The sequence below is a fragment of the Callithrix jacchus genome, chromosome 7, assembly GCF_049354715.1.
Source record: "Callithrix jacchus isolate 240 chromosome 7, calJac240_pri, whole genome shotgun sequence".
NCBI classification, from domain to species: Eukaryota; Metazoa; Chordata; class Mammalia; order Primates; family Cebidae; genus Callithrix; species Callithrix jacchus.
Genome location: NC_133508.1, coordinates 79,747,746 through 79,764,509, shown reverse-complemented (window position 1 = coordinate 79,764,509; position 16,764 = coordinate 79,747,746). Strand labels below are relative to the sequence as shown.

General features: G+C 41.0%; 1 protein-coding gene across 1 annotated transcript; it reads right to left on the bottom strand.

Annotated features, from left to right (window-relative positions):
- Window positions 1–6,730: 6,730 nt before the first annotated feature.
- Window positions 6,731–10,259, bottom strand: LOC100385355 (olfactory receptor 2A12-like). The gene has a single exon (XM_002750726.5). The coding sequence runs from the start codon at window positions 9,274–9,276 to the stop codon at window positions 8,332–8,334; it is 945 nt and encodes a 314-aa protein (XP_002750772.3). The 5' UTR covers window positions 9,277–10,259; the 3' UTR covers window positions 6,731–8,331.
- Between the last annotated feature and the right edge of the window lie 6,505 nt (window positions 10,260–16,764).

The window sequence follows — 16,764 nt, the reverse complement described above, 5'->3', positions numbered from 1 at the left end:
AGCAGCTGGCACGACACGGGGCAGGGGCAGAAGTTTCTTATTATCCACCTTCTGAAGCCTAATTCTGTCAATGGAACACACTTGTTCTCCATCAGGCCATGTTTCCTGGATGATGAGGAACTGTGATCCCTTGTAGAAGGAGAGGCATTCTGATTTTGGATATTCTCAGCCTTTTTACAATGGTTTCTTCCCATCATTGTAAATTTATCCACCTGTTATCTTTGTAATTACTGACTTTCAAATTAGGTCTCTGAGTGGACATCCAACTTGTTGATTCCCAGTGCCGGAATCTGAGCAACCCACTGTGCCAGCTAAAACAGCGGCATTAAGATTTGTGGTGCTTTTCTGCCCAGGAATCTCCAGTCTGGCTTCTTCTTGAGTCCCTTTTTCAATCAGCTGAATAGGTGACTCTGCCTTCCTGGAGCTCCAAACTTTGACAAAAAGGGGACCTAGTCCCATTTACTCTGCACCAAGAACCGCCGCGCTGGCCATAAGAGTTGCGCTGGTGACCCGTGGGGCTCCGCTGGGAATCTCCTGGTCCGTGAGCAACGAAAATTCGTCTGAAAGTGTGGCATCCTCTCGTTCTCTGAACTTCCACTGGAAGCTACAATCCTGAGCTGTTAGTAATCGGCCATCTTGGATCTCTCTCCTGTGTTTAAATTTTTGTAAGTGGTAGCATGATGTCAATATAACTCAGAAAAAATTTTAACTCAGCTTCATGTTTCTGACATCTGCTTATTTGATAATTATGGGGATAACTCATTCTCTTTAATAAGCATCTGAGCTTATTTCAGTTGTCCCATTTCCTATTGTTGAATATTGGTTTATTTCCAATTTTTCACTATTTAAATAATTGTATGACTAATGACTTTGGGCATTTCTCCATATGTACACATTTTTTAATGCATAGAAGTAGACTTTGAAGATTGCAGAATCAAAGGAATTTCCAATGTATTAGATACTGCAAAGTATTTTTCCATGTAGTTATACCAACTACACCTCTCACCCTCACCAATGCTTGACATTGTTTATCCATCTCAAACATTCTAATGTGTCCATCCATCTCATAGATGAAACGCGGCAACATCATTTTTTGTTTCATTTGCAATTCCCTGGTTGCCAGTGAGTTTAATATCTCTTCAGGAGATTGTTGTTAGTGTCGTGTAGTGCAGCAGGCTCTGGAGTCAGACCGCAGGGTTTCAATTCCAGTTCCATCCTTTATCAACTCAGTGACAATGGGCAAGTAGCCTAACTTCTCTGACTCTCACTTCCTCATCTGGAACTGGAAGGAACATAGTATATACATGAGAAGGTTTTTAGGAGTAAATGATATAATACATGGAAAGTGCTTTCTGTAGTGAGTAACAAATACTAAGTGCTCAATGAATGAGGTATTATCTTTTCTTAATGTATAGCTTGTTATACATTTGGGGCATTAATTTTTTGTCTATTACATCCAATGAAAATATCTTCTATAAGTTTATTATCTCTTTTCTTTATTTAAAGTTTAAGAAACTTTTAAAAAGTTTTTACTTTATTGAAAGGAACACATTTTAAAGCATATTTATGTTTTAAAATATTATAAAACAGAAATGAAAAAAAGAAGAAAATAAAAATTATTCATTACCTTAGACCTGGAGATAACTACTAACATTCCAGTGTTGGTTGGGTGCAGTGGCTCACGTCTGTAATCCCAGCACTTTGGAAGGCTGAGGCTGGCAGGTTGCTTGAGCCCAGGAGTTCGAGACCAGCTTGGGCAACATGGTGAAACCCTGTCTCTACAAAAAATGAAAAATTATCGGGACACAGTGACATGTTCCCAACTACTGGGAGGGCTGAGGCGGGAAAATTATCTGAGCCTCGGGAGGTTGAGGCTACACTGAGCCATGATCATGTGACTGCATTCCAGCCTGGGTGACAGAGTGAAACCCCCTCTAAAAAAATCAACCCCCCCCAACATATTCCAGTGTCTGATGTAGGGTTTAAGCTTTTAAAATTGCTTCTGTTGATTTTTTTGAAGAAATGTACATAATATCCCCCTTTTTTTTTTTTGAGATGGAGTCTCACTCTGTCACCCAGGCTGGAGTGCAATGGCACAATCTTGGCTCACTGCAACCTCCGCCTCCCAGGTTCAAGCAATTCTCCTGCCTTAGCCTCCTGAGTAGCTGGGATTAACAGGTACATGCCACCACACCCAGCTAACTTTTGTATTTTTAGTAGAGACAGGGTTTCAACATCTTGGCCAGACTGGTCTCGAACTCCTGACCTTGTGATCCACCCACCTCGGCCTGCCAAACTGCTGGGATTACAGGCATGAACCACCACACCCAGCCCATAACATTCTTAAACAATTTATTTGTTTTCATGAATTTTGAACTGAATTATACAGCATTTATTCTTCTGTAACTTGCCGTATTCACCCAATAATAGTTTCTCTGACATTTATTTATGTTTATTTCTTTTCACTGCTGAAGAGTATTCTTTACATTTCCTTATGGTGAATAGAAGAGAACAGAAAAGAATAATGACTTTTGATGAAGAGAATTCTTAATTTAATGCAGATGAACTTATGAATCTTTTCCTTTGTCATTATAAAGTGAACAAATGTCAAAGATTTCACTGAGCTCATCAACTCATGAAGGAACCAATAGGGTATTAGGACTGGTTTCAAGCAAGAATTTGAATTATAGAGATTTACATTCTCTATTGAACAAACTTCATTTGTATTGTGATTAATAGAAATCATTTGTATTGCTGTGAGCATATTGCATTGCATTGCATATGCTATTATAGAATTGCATAGTTATCCTATAATTTAACAGCTATACCCGCAGAGTTGTAAAACTCCTCAGTCCTTAGACAGTCAATCAAAGGTGCACACTTTGACTGCCTATGAGATAATCTTCAGAGGACCTGTTAGATGACACCCTAAACCACACTGAGAGGGCTCTAAGTAATTAACCCCTCTTGCCTTTTTGTAAGTCTTAGATGCTCTTTTTCTGACAATAGCCCCTCTCATGATCTTAAATAATCTTCAAAGATTATTTTTGATCACAAAAAGACTGGTCTCATTATGTTTATATAGATGTAATAAGAACGTTAACCATACAGGCTTTTTTGAGTCTGCTTTGCAAATCTAGAGACATGCAGTATTGAGCAACTTCTAAAGCCAAAGAATAACCTCTGGTCTGAAAGTTTTCATAAACAGTCTTAAATTTGGCTTTAAACATCCGCTGTTATTTGCTATACCTCCAAATTCACTGAGGTTCTCACTGGCCAAGAAGTGATTCTCTTTTTTCTTTTCTTTTTCTTTCTTTTTTTATTTTTAAACTTTGCAGCTCTAGCTCAAAGCAAGGAAGTGGTTTTCTTTACCTCCTTTAAGATCAGGATCTTGCAAGCCAAATAAAAGGCCGGTTTTCCCGGGAAGGCTTTGTAGAGATTGGCCTACAAGCACACTTAACCCTGATTAAAAGACGTTAATTCTCAAATATGATCTGGGCTATATAATTCATTTGAGCAATATAACTGAGGTAAAAAGAAAAGAGTTTCTATTGAACATGTGCTAATACCTATGTTGCTATAAAAAGTAAGGAGACTAACAAGTTTCTGAATTCTGATGGGTGAATAAGAATCAGATATAAGTTTAAAATGCTTCATTTTAGTTTACAAAAACAGGATTTACTTAATTAGTGTTAGAGACAGCTTGACAGAAGAATGGGGTAACAAGAGCGAAACTCCGTCTCAAAAAAAAAAAGAAAATGATAGGATAGCTATGCAATTCCATAATAGCGTATGCAGTGCAATGCAATATGCTAATAGCCATGCAAATGATTCCTATTAATCACAATACAAACGAAGTTTGTTCAGTAGAGAATATAAATCTCTATAAATCCAATTCTTGCTTGAAACCAGTTCTAACACCTTATTGGTTTCTTCATGAATTGATGGGCTCAGTAAAATCTATTTGTTCACAATGATAAACGAAAAGATTCGTAAGTTCATCTGCATTAAATTAAGAATTCTCTTCATCAGGCTATCCCTCCCCACCTCCCCCTCCCACTAGCCCTCCCCTTTTCCCCCCAATAGATAGCCTGGGGAGAAATGCCAAATGTGGGTAAAGGGGAGAAAGGAAGCCAAACACACTGCCATGTGTGTACCTACGCAACTGTCTTGCATGTTCTGCTCATGTACCCCAAAACCTAAAATGCAATAAAAAATTAAAAAAAAAATTCTCTTCATCAAAAGTCATTATTCTATTGTATTCTACTCTATTCTACTATTCTATTCCATTCCATTCCATTCCATTCCAATCTATTCTATTCAACATAAGGAAGCGTAAAGAATACTCTTCAGCCGTGAAAATAAGCATAAGTAAGTCTTTAAAAACCTATTGTTTTTTAGGCCGGGCCCGGTGGCTCAAGCCTGTAATCCCAGCACTTTGGGAGGCCGAGGCGGGTGGATCATGAGGTCAAGAGATTGAGACCATCTTGGTCAACATGGTGAAACCCCGTCTCTACTAAAAATACAAAAAATTAGCTGGCCATGGTGGCGGGTGCCTGTAATCCCAGCTACGCAGGAGGCTGAGGCAGGAGAATTGCCTGAACCCAGGAGGCGGAGGTTGCGGTGAGCCGAGATCGCGCCATTGCACTCCAGCCTGGGTAACAAGAGCGAAACTCCATCTCAAAAAAAAACACCTATTGTTTTTTAACAACAGGTTTGACTATGGGTGACTGGCAAATTACAGAAGAGTATATACTGTATAATTTGGTTCAAAATTCATGAAAACAAATAAATTGTTTAAGAATGTTATGTACATTTCTTCAAAAATGTCAGTAACAACAATTTAAAAACTTATACCATAGAACAGACACTGGAATATGTGGGGTTATTTTGTGTTTTTGAGACTGGGTCTCACTCTGTCATCCAGGCTGGAATGCAGTGGCGTGATCACAGCTCACTATAGTTTCAATCTCCCCAGGCTCAGATGATCCTCCCACCTCAGCCCTCCCAGTAGTTGGGAACATGTCACTATGTCCAGATAATTTTTCACTTTTTGTAGAGACAGGGTTTCTACATGTTGCCCAGGCTGGTCTCCTACTCCTGGGCTCTGGCAACCTACCAGCCTCAGCCTTCCAAAGTGCTGGGTTTACAGTCATGAGCCACTGCACCCGGCCAACACTGGAATGTTAGTAGTTACCTCCAGGTCTAAGGAAATGGATGGTTTTCATTTTCTTCTTTTTGTTCATTTCTGTTTTACAAAATTTTAAACTTAAACATGATTTAAAACATGTATCACTTTTGCATAAAGAAAAGAGGTAATAAACTTATAGAAGATATTTTCATTGGATGTAATAGACAAAAAATTAATGCCCCAAATGTATAACAAGCTATACATTAAGGAAAGATAATACCTCATTCATTGAGCACTTAGTATTTGTTATTCACTACAGAAAGCACTTTCCATGTATTATATCATTTACTCCTTCTAAAAACCTTCTCATGTATATACTATGTTCCTTCCAGTTCCAGATGAGGAAGTTGAGAGTCAGAGAAGTTAGGCTACTTGCCCATTGTCACTGAGTTGATAAAGGATGGAACTGGAATTGAAACCCTGCAGTCTGACTCCAGAGCCTGCTGCACTACACGACACTAACAACAACCTCCTGAAGAGATATTATTAAACTCACTGGCAACCAGGGAATTGCAAATGAAACAAAAAATGATGTTGCCGCGTTTCATCTATGAGATGGATGGACACATTAGAATGTTTGAGATGGATAAACAATGTCAAGCATTGGTGAGGGTGAGAGGTGTAGTTGGTATAACTACATGGAAAAATACTTTGCAGTATCTAATACATTGGAAATTCCTTTGATTCTGCAATCTTCAAAGTCTACTTCTATGCATTAAAAAATGTGTACATATGGAGAAATGCCCAAAGTCATTAGTCATACAATTATTTAAATAGTGAAAAATTGGAAATAAACCAATATTCAACAATAGGAAATGGGACAACTGAAATAAGCTCAGATGCTTATTAAAGAGAATGAGCTACCCCCATAATTATCAAATGAGCAGATGTCAGAAACATGAAGCCGAGTTAGAATTTTTTCTGAGTTGTACTGACATCATGCTACCACTTACAAAAATTTAAACACACACAAGAACAATCCTATGCATTGCTCATGGATGCAATTGTGGTTGGTTCAGGGAAATTTGAAATGTTCAAAGGGCACTTCAACTTTATCTGTTATTAGGCAATCCTTTAAAAAAAACGAGACAGACTAAAAATGGCAAAATATTAACAAATGTTTCTTTCATATGGGAGAAGATGAAATCTTTGTTATATAATTTTCTATAATCTCTGTTTCGATATCTCTATTTTTATCTCTGCATCTATTGATAGGTGCATATATAGATATGCATGATGCACACATATATTTTTCTTTTATGAAATGTATATATGGGTTGTGTCCCTAATCCAAATATCCAAAATCTGAAATCTTTTGAGTGCCAACTTGATGCTCTATTGGAATTTTCATTGGAGTGTTCAGATTTCAGATTTTCAGATGAGGGGGGCTGAAACAGTAAGTGTAACACAAATATTCCAAAATCTGAAATGCTTCTGGTTCCAAGTACATCTGATAAGGGAGGATCAATTTGTATCTGTTTTCTCAAATAAAAATGAGATTTATTAATTTTTATTTTTTATTTTAATTTTTATGGGTACATAGTAGGGGGGATACATTTATGGGATACATGAGATATGTTAGTACAGGCAAACAATCCACAATAATCACATCATGGAATATGGGGTATCTATCCTTTCAAGCATTTATCCCTTGATTTATAAACAATCCAATTATACTCTTTTAGTTATTTTTAAATGTATGATTAAATTGTTATTAGTTATAGTCTCCTTACTGTGCTATTAAACACTGCATCTTTCTCATACTTTGTATTCTTTGCTACCCATTAAGTGTCCCCACCTCCTCTCCTGCTCCCTCTTATCCCCCACTACCTTTCCTAACCTCTGGTAACCATCCTTCTATTCTCTACTTCCATGAGTTCAATTGCTCTGATTTTTTAGATCCCATAAATAAGTGAGAACATGTAAAGATTGTCTTTCTGTGCCTTCCTTATTTCACTTAACATAATGAACTCCATTTCCATCCATGTTGTTGCAAATGATAGAATCTCATTCTTTTCTATGGCTGAGTAGTATCCCACTGTGTACAGGTGCCATGTTTTCTTTATCCATTTATCTGTGGATGAACATTTAGGTTGATTCCAAATTTTGGCTATTGTGAACAGCGCTGCAGCAAACATGGGAGTGCAGAAATCTCTTGAATGCACTGATTTCCTTTCCTTGGGTACAGAACCAGCAGTGTGGTTGCTTGCTGGATTGCATGATAGCTCTGCTTCTAATTTCTCGAGGAACTTCCAAACTGTTCTCCATAGTGGTTGTACCAATTTACATTCCCACCAACAGTGTATGAGGGCTTCCTTTTCTCCACATCCTCACCAGCATTTGTTATTTCCTGACCTTTGGATAAAAGCCATTTTAACTGGGGGCGAGATGATATCTCATTGTAGCTTTGATTTGCATTTCTCTGATGATCAGGGTTGTCGAGCCCCTTTTCATATGCCTGTTTGTCATATGTATGCCTTCATTTGAGAAATGTCTATTCAAATCTTTTGCCCAAAAAAATGAGATTGAAAATGTAAATTTTAAACTGATCAGGTAAGAGTCAATTCTACAAGCTGAGCCCAGACCAGACTAGACTAGTTATTATCCATGTTGTTACGCATATGTCTAAAATAATTCTAGCTCTGATTTTCTAAGCACCTAGTGTACGAAGCAATGCTAAATATTACTTGTGTTTGTTAGACAGTAATGCAAGACTGTGTCCCTGCATAATCTGCTGCTCTTTATGCAATTTTTACCCCAAATGACTCTTTGTGTCGTTTTCACACTGTGAAAGAGCATGTGTGCGTGTTAAACATGTGACTGCCATCATGCTGACTCACATAAACTTCCAGAGGTAAGGAGAGAACCCAGGAAAAGCACAAAAGCAATGGTCACGAACGACAAGGACACAGTCCTAAAGAAATCCTTTGCCTTCAGTACTCAACTGAGTGTTTGGGTGGTGGGAGCTGAACATTTTCCAACCAGTGATAGAGGACTTGCAGGTTCGGGCTGGCCACACCCTCTTCTGGCTGCTCGCAGCTGCAGGAAGACTCAGGTTGGTCAGACGAGGTACCTGTGTGGTACCAAATGAGCGCATCCAGTATGCCCGTGACTATGGACAACTCAAACATCTTGAGACATTAAGCTGTCGTTCTGACTCTAAATATTTTCAGAAAGGCCTCCTTTACGTCCTTGTTCCTGAGGCTGTAGATGATGGGATTGAGGAAGGCAGAGACCACATTGTAGAACAGCGCTAGCTTCTTGTCCCGCTCTGGGTCATACCAAGAACCGGGCCTCATGTACATGATGATGGCCGGCCCATAGAACATGGTGACCACAGTGACGTGGGAAGCACACGTGGAGAAGGACTTGAGCCTCCCCTGCGCTGAGCGGATTCTGAAGATAGAGGCAAGGATGAAGACGTAAGAGGCCAGGATGAGGGAGAGTGGGACTAAAAGCAGGATGAAACCCAAGATGAAGTCCAGCCTGTCATTAAAAGATGTATCTGCACAGGCCAACTTCAGGACAGCAGGGACCTCACAGAAGAAATGGTTTATCTTGTAGGGGCCACAATAAGGCAGATGCATGGTGAAGACAGTGTAGATCAGGGCCCCAGCTATGCTAATGGACCAACAAACTATAATCATCGTGACACAAATGGAATGGCTCATGAGTAGCATATAGCGAAGGGGGAAGCAAATGGCAACGTACCTGTCATAGGCCATAATGGCATAGAGGACACACTCAGCAATGCCCAGGACCAAGAAGATGAACATCTGGGCTGCACAAGCTCCCCAGGAGATGCTCCTCCGCGGACACACCATATTAACCAACATCTGGGGCACAGTGGTAGTGACATAGCTCATGTCCACCAGAGAGAGGACGCTGAGAAAAAGGTACATGGGCGTGTGGAGGTGTGAGTCCAGGTAGATAAGCATGACGATGAGTCCGTTGCCCACAAGGGTGGTGAGGTAGAGGAGCAGGAAGAGGGCAAACAGGGCCATTCCGACCTGTGTCTCACTGGAGAAGCCGAGGAGGATGAACTCGGACACAGAGCTGCGGTTTTCCTTGCTGAGGCTCTGCATGGTGATCTGCCTTTTAAGGACAGACAAAGACTTCCCTGTTCTGTCCCTGCCCTTGGCAAAGGAGGGCTGGGATTGACAGAAGGTGAGCTGCACACAGCAGCATGCACAGTAGCTTGCACAGATTAGGTCAAACCTTTATTGAGTTGGATGAAAAGGACAAGGAGGCCACGGCAGCTGTGGCACTGGGTAACACATCAGCTCTCGATTCATGGCTGTAATGCAGGGAAGGATGCCCAACTGCCCACAGGGCCTTCTCTGGGAACCACCCACATCATAGAAAACAAGGCATTAGGTAGCCATGTTTGTAGCCAGTAACCCAGCCACTCCTGAGTTCTACCATGGGTGCGCATGTGCCCCAGCCTGGACTGAGTAGATGCCTCTGCTGAAAATCTAATTATGACCTGTGGGGGCGTAGGGTTCTGTCACCCCAGAGCTAGTGTGCTGGCAACCTAAGGTCACAGGGCGGCTGAGGTGATGGAGGAGAAGGAAATGAAGGTCCTCCAGAGATGAAAAAAGATGTGCTGGGATGCAGGGGGGAGAGACCTCACAGCCCTGAGCACCAGAGACAGGGACCCTGGTTCCAGGCCTGCTATTCCCACTTTCCCTGAGGCCTGTCTGGGGCTTTGTGTCTTGTACTTAGATAGAAATGGGATTTTATGTTGAATCCTTACAACGGCCACCTTGTGACCACATTTTCAACTCAGCTGTTCCTGAGTGTCCACGGTTGTCACTCACCCAGCTGCTTGACCATGTGCAAGTCTCTTCACCTCCATCGGCCTCAGTTTCCCCATCTGTTACATAGAGAGGGAACATCTAGGCACAGGGTTATGGCAAGGAAACTATGAGAGATACTGTATGTCAAGACATTTTGCAAAATATAAATCACTAGGCAAATAAAAGGGCTTAGTGTAAGTGAATGAGCCTGTAAGTGAAATCAGAAGAACTCGGGGCTAGTCCTGCCTCTGCCTCTGATTTTCCTCGTGATCTTGGCTAACTCCACATCCCTCTCTGAGCTTGAGAGCCCCATTTTAAAAAGGAAGCTGTTGGATTCCAGAGCGTCCACCCAGCTCTGATGATCTTTGATACTGGGAACCCCAGGCTAGAGACCCATGGTCACATCAGTGCCTGAGCAGCAAGGGTGGGCTGAGCTGAGCAGGACTGTGTTGGCAGGAGATTCACTGTAGGAGCTAGAGATGTGTCCAGAGCATTGGAGAGCACCTAGAGCATAGTCTCAGCCATCAGCACTCTGGAGTCTAGTGGCCTCTTCTCCTATTTCCAAGTCGCACAGCCTCTCATTTAGCCTCCTCATCTACTCCCAAGTCACTTAGCCTCCCATGTTCTTCGTGTGTAAAATGGGGTAATACCTCCTCCACAGTGAAGACTGCATGAAATATACCAGGTTTGTAGAACATGCTTAACAAATGGAAGCAATTTAGATCCTAGGAAGCTGGGTGGAAGGAGGAGTGGAGAGAGGAGAGAGTAGGTACAGTAGTTTTCTCAAGCGTCTGAGCTTCCAGAGGACAGGGCTGAAAACATGGTCATTAGGGCTGAAAGCCACGAATGACAGTGGGGGTGAGGAAGCTGGAGAAACTGACTGAGGCTGAATGGGTGAAAGAAGACAGTGTCAGATGTGTGTTCTGTGCTTTAAGGAACACCAGTAATTGGATGAAAGAGAAAAACGTCCCAGATAAGGAATCTTTGTGAAGGTACGAGGAGACCTAGGGCAGCTCAGGGTCCTGGATACTAAGAGGGAAAACTTTTCAAGAGATAAGGACTGGTCAGCAATAAGGATGGCAAACACTGACACCAGGATGGTGAGCGCTGAGAATGAGGAGGGACCCACATCCTCCTCTCCCCAATCCACACCCCAGACCTGGACTCATGCAGAGGCCTCCTACGGGCCACCCTTCATCACCTCCACCAGCAGATACTGTGTCAGCTACCATGCCCTTCTCACATCTCCTTAGACTGGAACTCAAGTCCCTTTCCAGTCTGGTGCTAACAAGTTTTCAAGTCTGTGTGACTCTCCATGTATCTCTGTGAGGATCCAAAGGGATCCTCATCTGGGCAGCTGGGATCCCCCATCTCGGAGCCACAGATCCTCCATGCTAGCTGGCTTCCTCGTGCCTGCCATGTGTGCCACCACGTTTTGCTCTAGCTGTTCCACTGCTGGGAAAGCCTTTTTTAATCCTTTCTGCTTCCACAGCTCTCACCCTTCCAGGTCCAGCTTGGGTTTGCCTCATCCTTACCTGACCAGTCCAGCCTCGTTTATTTTATGTGCATATTCTCTTCCCCGCCTGGCTGAGGGCAGAGGCCACATGTCTTTTATATCTCTCCATGGTATTAGTTTTTAGCATCTGGCAGATCCAGGCGTCCTCTTTGTATCAGAATGGGGTTGGAGAGATTTCTAGCCCCTGAAAAGCCTGGGGATTCCCTGTCTATGTGATAAATGCAGCACAGAGCCCCTCAGCTGGATGCAATAAACAGCCAGAAAGTTTTGTGCTCCCAGGACATTTCCAGCTTGGAGCTGGTGAGCTGGGTTTCTTTCTGAAGTTTCCTCTGGGTACTGAAACTGTTTCCCACTGAGACTTAGAGGAGGGAGGGATCCTGTGGTTGAGTGGCCACATCCCCGTGTGACACGGTGATAGCACTATCATAATAAGATGTGCTTTGTTTCCTCCCAAACATTTTTCTGTGCCTTTTACACCCTCAGGCATCTTTCCCAAGGCCACACACCCAACAGAGACAAAACTAAGGCTTGGCTACAGATAGAGTAGTCCCCCCATCCATGGGGGATATGTTCCCAGACCCCCGGCAGACGTCTGAAACTGCAGATAGCAAAAAACTCTATATATACCAGGCTTTTTCCTACACACACATACCTATGATGAAGTTTACTTTCTAAATTAGGCATAGTAAGAGATTAACAGCACCGAATAATAATAGAATAATCATAACAATACACTGTAGTAAAAGTTCCATGAATGTGGTCTCCCTCTACATATCCTGCTGTACTGTACTCAGCTGCTTGTGATGATGTGAGATGATAAAGTGCCTGTGTGATGGGAGGAAATGAGGTGAGTGACGTAGACGTCACAGCATAGCTTTAGGTGCTACTGACCTTGAGTATAAGCACAGCGATAGCACCACAGTCGATCTGTAACCAAGATGGCTACTGAGTGACTAACAGCCAGGTAGTGTAGACAGTGCAGATACATTGGACAAAGGATGATTTGTGTCCTGGGTGGGACAGAGCAGGACAGCATGAGATTTCCTGCTGAAATGAAATCTCAGAATGGTGTGCGATTGAAAACTTATGAATTATTTACTTCTGAAATTTTCCATTTAATATTTTTGGCCCTGGTTGGCTGCAGGTTAGTGAAACCCCTTGTAAGTAGGACTATTGTTATATAAATGCTACTCATACTTACTCGTGTCCCTGTAACTACCATTTATTCTGGTTATTCACCCTTTGTAAGATGGACAGATTGCAAAAATTTTCCTTCATTCTGTAGGTTGCCTGTTGATGTGATGATAGATTCTTTTGCTACGCAGAAGCTCTTTAGTTTAGTTAGATCCCTTTGTCAATTTTGGCTTTTGTTGCCATTGCTTTTGGGGTTTTAGTCCTGCAGTCTTTGTCCATGCCTACATCCTGAATGGTATTACCTGGGTTTTCTTCTAAGGTTTTCATGATTTTAGGTCTTATGTTTAAGTCTTTAATCCATCTTGAGTTAATTTTTGTTTAAGGCGTAAGGAATGGGTCCAGTTTCAGTTTTCTGCATATGGCTAGCCAGTTTTCCCGACACCATTTATTAAATCGGGAATCCTTTTCCCATTGTTTGTTTTTGTCAGGTTTGTCAAAGATTGGATGGTTGTGTATGTGTGGTGTTATTTCTGAGGCCTCTGCTCTGTTCTATTGTCTGTGCATCTGTTTTGGTACCAGTACCATGCTTTTTTGGGTTATTCTAGTCTTGTGGTATAGTTTGAAATCAGGTAGCATGAGGCCCCCAGCTTTTTTTCTGCCTTTAGAGTTGTGTTGGCTATATGGATTCTTTTTTGGTTCCATATGAAATTTATAGTAGTTTTTCTAATTCAGTGAAGGAAGTCAGTGGTAGCTCGATGGGGATAGCATTGAATCTATAAATTACTTTGGACAGTGTGGCCATTTTCACAATACTGATTCTTCCTATCCAATTGTTTGTGTCCTCTCTTATTTCCTTGAGCAGTGATTTGTAGTTTTTTTGAAGAGGTCCTTCAATCCCTTGTAAGTTTTATTCCTAGGTATTTTATTCTCTTTGCAACAATTGTGAATGGGAGTTCATTCATGATTTTGCTCTGTTTGTCTATTATTGGTGTAGAGAAATGCTTGTGATTTTTGTACATTGATTTTGTATGCTGAGACTTTGCTGGAGTTGCTTATCAGATTAAAAAGATTTTGGGCTGGGCTGAGATTACGGGTTTTCTAAAATGATTATGTCATCTGCAAACAGACAAGTTAATTTCCTCTCCTCCTATTTGTTCTTTTTGCTTGGGCTTGTCTTGGCCATAAAGGCTCTTTTTTGGTTCCATATGAAATTTAAAGTAGTTTTTTTTTTTTTAATTCTGTGAAGAAAGTCAGTGGTAGTTTGATGGGGATAGCGTTGATTCTATAAATTACTTTGGGCAGTATGGCCATTTTCACAATATTGATTCTTCCTATCCATGAGCATCGAAGATTTTTCCATCTATTTGTGTCCTCTCTTATTTTCTTGAGCAGTGGTTTGTAGTTCTCCTTGAAGAGGTCCTTCACATCCCTTGTAAATTGTATTCCTAGGTATTTTATTCTCTTTGTAGCAATTGTGAATGGCAGTTCATTCTTGATTTGGCTCTCTTTAAATCTATTATTGGTATATAAGAATGCTTGTGATTTTTGGACATTGATTTTGTATCCTGAGACTTGGCTGAAGTTGCTTATCAGCTTAAGGAGTTTTGGGGCTGAGATGATGGGGTCTTCTAAATGCACAATCATGTCATCTGCAAACAAAGATAATTTGACTTCCTCTCTTCCTATTTGAATACCCTTTATTTCTTTCTCTTGCCTGATTGCCCTGGCCAGAACTTCCAATACTATTTTGAATAGGAGTGGGGAGAGAGGGCAACCTTGTCTGGAGGTTTGCTTCGAGCTTTTGCCCATTCAGTATGATATTGGCTGTGGGTTTGCCATAAATAGTTCTTATATTTTGAGATAGGATTCATCAATACCTAGTTTACTGAGTGGTTTTTTTTGGCATGAAAGGGTTTTGAATTTTATTGAAGGCCTTTTCTGCATTTATGGAGATAATCATGTGGTTTTTGTCATTGGTTCTGTTTATATGATGGATCACGTTTATTGATTTGTGTATATTGGGCCAGCCTTGCATCCCAAGGGTGAAGCCGACTTGATCACGGTGGATAAGTTTTTTGATGTGCTGCTGGATTCGGTTTGCTAGTATTTTATTGAGGATTTTTGCATTCATGTTCATCAGGGATATTGGCCTGAAATTTTCTTTTTTTGTGTTGCATCTGCCAGGTTTTTGTATCAGGATGATGCTGGTCTCATAAAATGAGTTAGGGAGGAGTCCCTCTTTTTCTATTGTTTGGAATAGTTTTAGAAGAAATGGTACCAGCTCCTTTTTGCACCTCTGGTAGAATTCAGCTGTCAATCTGTCTGGTCCTGGGCTGAGCTTTTTTTTGGTTGGCAGGCTGTTACTTCTTCAATTTCAGAACTTGATTGCTCTATTCTAGTTTATTTTTGTAAGGTGTTTATAGTATTCTCTGATGGTAGTTCGTATTTCCACAGGATCAGGGGTGATCTATATCATTTTTTATTGTGTCTATCTGATTCTTCTCTCTTTAGTCTTTATTATTCTGGCTAGTGGTCTATTTGTTTTGCTAATCTTTAAAAAAAAAAAAAGCCAGTTTCTGAATTCATTGATTTTTTTTAAGGGTTTTTTGTGTCTCTATCTCCTTCAATTCTGCTCTGATCTTAGTTATTTCTTGTCTTCTGCTAGCTTTTGAATTTGTTTGCTCTTGCTTCTCTAGTTCTTCTAATTGTGATGTTAGAGTGTCAATTTTAGATCTTTCCTGCTTTCCCTGTGGGCATTTAGGGTTGTAAATTTCCCTGTAAACACTGCTTTAGCTGTGTCCGAGATTCTGGTATGTGTGCCTTTGTTTTCCTTGGTTTCAAATAACTTATTTATTTCTGCCTTAATTTTGTTATTTACCCAGACAGGTTGTTCACTTTCCTTGTGGATGTGCAGTTTTGAGTAAGTTTCTTTTTTTTTTGAGACGGAGTTTCGCTCTTGTTACCCAGACTGGAGTGCAATGGCACGATCTTGGCTCACTGCAACCTCTGCCTTCTGGGTTCAAGCAATTCTCCTGCCTCAGCCTCCTGAGTAGCTGGGACTACAGGCGCACACCACCATGTCCCGCTAATTTTTGTATTTTTAGTAGAGCGGGGTTTCACCTCTTGACCAGGATGGTCTTGATCTCTTGACCTCGTGATCCACCCGCCTCGGCCTCCCAAAGTGCTGGGATTATAGGCTTGAGCCACCGCGCCCAGCCTTTGAGTGAGTTTCTTAATCCTTAGTTCTCATTTGATTGCACTGAGGTCTGAGAGACTGTTTGCTATGATTTCCATTCTTCTGCATTTGCTGAGGAGTGTTTTACTTCCAAATATGTGATCAATTTTAGAATAAGTGCAATGTAGTGCTGAGAAGAACATATTTTCTGTCTATTTGGGGTGGAAAGTTCTGTAGATATCTATTAGGTCTGCTTGGTCCAGAGCTGAGTTAAAGTCCTGAATATCCTTGTTAATTTTCTGTCTCATTGATCTAATATTGACAGTGGGGTGTTAAATTCTCCCACTATTACTGTGTGGGAGTCTAAGTCTCTTACTAGTCTCTAAGAAGTTGCTTTATGAATCTGGGTGCTCCTGTATTGGGTGCATATATATTTAGGATAGTTAGCTCTTCTCGTTGCATTGATTCCTTTACCATTATGTAATGCCCTTCTTTGTCTTAAGTTTGTTTTATCAGAGACTAGAATTTTTTTTTTTTTTTTGCTTTCCATTTTCTTGGTAAATCTTCCTCCATCCTTTCATTCATTTTGAGCCTATGTGTGTCTCTGCATGTGATATGAGTCTCCTGAATATACCACATCGATGTGTCTTGACTCTTTATCCAATTTGCCATTCTGTGTCTTTTAATTGGGGCATTTAGTCTGTTTACATTTAAGGTTAATATTGTTATATGTGAATTTGATTCTGTCATTATAATGCTAGCTGATTATTTTGCTCATTAGTTGATGCAGTTTCTTCATAGTGTCGATGGTCTTTACATTTCGGTATGTTTCTACAGTAGCTGGTACTTGTTTTCCTTTCCATATTTAGTGCGTCCTTCAGGAACTCTTGTAAGGCAGGCCTTGTGGTGACAAAATCTCTTAGCATTTGCTTGTCAGTAAAGTATTTTA